The 1065-nt window shown below is 73.7% G+C and overlaps 1 protein-coding gene across 1 annotated transcript in view; it reads left to right on the top strand.

Annotated features, from left to right (window-relative positions):
* Window positions 1–402: 402 nt before the first annotated feature.
* MNEG_12265 (hypothetical protein) overlaps window positions 403–1065 on the top strand; it is a gene marked incomplete at both ends in the record, with an annotated part of 2608 nt that continues 1945 nt past the window's right edge. Inside the window, 2 exons of the mRNA XM_014039265.1 lie at window positions 403–483; window positions 627–802. Coding sequence (XP_013894719.1) covers window positions 403–483; window positions 627–802 — 257 coding nt within the window. The remainder of the gene's footprint in view (window positions 484–626; window positions 803–1065) is intronic.

Raw genomic sequence — 1065 nt, 5'->3', positions numbered from 1 at the left:
GGCGGGAGGGGCGGCCCCAGCGGCGGCCGCGGCCCTCCCAGCGGGTTCCAGCAGCAGCTGCCGCCGCCGCAGCTGCCGGCGGCGGGGCAAAAGCGGCCGGCCCCGCCCGCTGGTGATGGGCCCACGCAAGCTGACGGCGACGGCCAGGTCAGTCGCAAGCAGCAGAAGAAGCTGGATGCGGCCGCCCCCATCGAGGTGACCCGGGTGGGAGCCGGGGGCCGACACCAACCCCAGGCCGCTTTCCACCCCGCCCCATCCGCTACGCGCTCCGCATTGCAATTGCAGTCGCCATTGCAGTTGCTCTGCACGCCTCGCCACCCCTCCGAGCGACCCCCTCAAGCTCCCCCCCGCCCTGCGGCCTGCCCCCAGGTGAAGGACGCGGTGGTGCGGGCTCCCGCGAGCATGCAGGAGGCGCGCGAGGTGGCGGAGTGGAGGGAGGCGCGCCGCAAGTCCTACCCCACGGCAGCCAACGTTGCCCGCAAGGTGCGTGTCGGGTGTGTTGGTGTGTCGCGGATGGATAGGTGGCACCGCGCGTCTGGGGCGTGTGCAGGAGCGCTGGGCGGGGTCGGGGTGGGGGTAGTATCGACGGCCCCCCCTCCCCCTCCCGGGCCCCCATTACCTTGCAGTCTGAGGAGGCGGCGCGCATCGACGCCGCGGGCGGCCTGGACCCAGCCGCGGCTGCGCGGCGCAGGGCCCTGGCCGAGGTGCTGGCGCGGCAGCGGGCGATGGGGGTGGCGCGCATGGCGGGGACCGACGATCTCGACCCGGACGGCGGCGCTGGAGGCGGCGGCTGGGGCGGCAGGTGGGCAGGGCTGCTTGGGGTTGGGCCGGGTGGAGTATTCTGGGTGGGCGGGAGGTTGGGGTGTCAGGGGCAGACAGTTGTGGTCTGAGGCACTGTGTCTGCATGCGCTGACAGCATCAGGGGGTTGGCAAGGGGCCGCGAACGGCGAGGCCTTGCCGCCACACAAGCGCGGGCGCACTCGCGTGCACGCACTCGCACACACGCACTCAAGCACACACGCTCACGCGCACACGCATGCACGTGCGCGTGTGCGTGCGCGCGCG

Source organism: Monoraphidium neglectum (genome assembly GCF_000611645.1).
Source record: "Monoraphidium neglectum strain SAG 48.87 unplaced genomic scaffold scaffold03153, whole genome shotgun sequence".
In the NCBI taxonomy this organism is placed as follows: domain Eukaryota; kingdom Viridiplantae; phylum Chlorophyta; class Chlorophyceae; order Sphaeropleales; family Selenastraceae; genus Monoraphidium; species Monoraphidium neglectum.
Note: the sequence above shows the minus strand (reverse complement) of the source record. Positions and strands in the feature narration are given on the sequence as shown.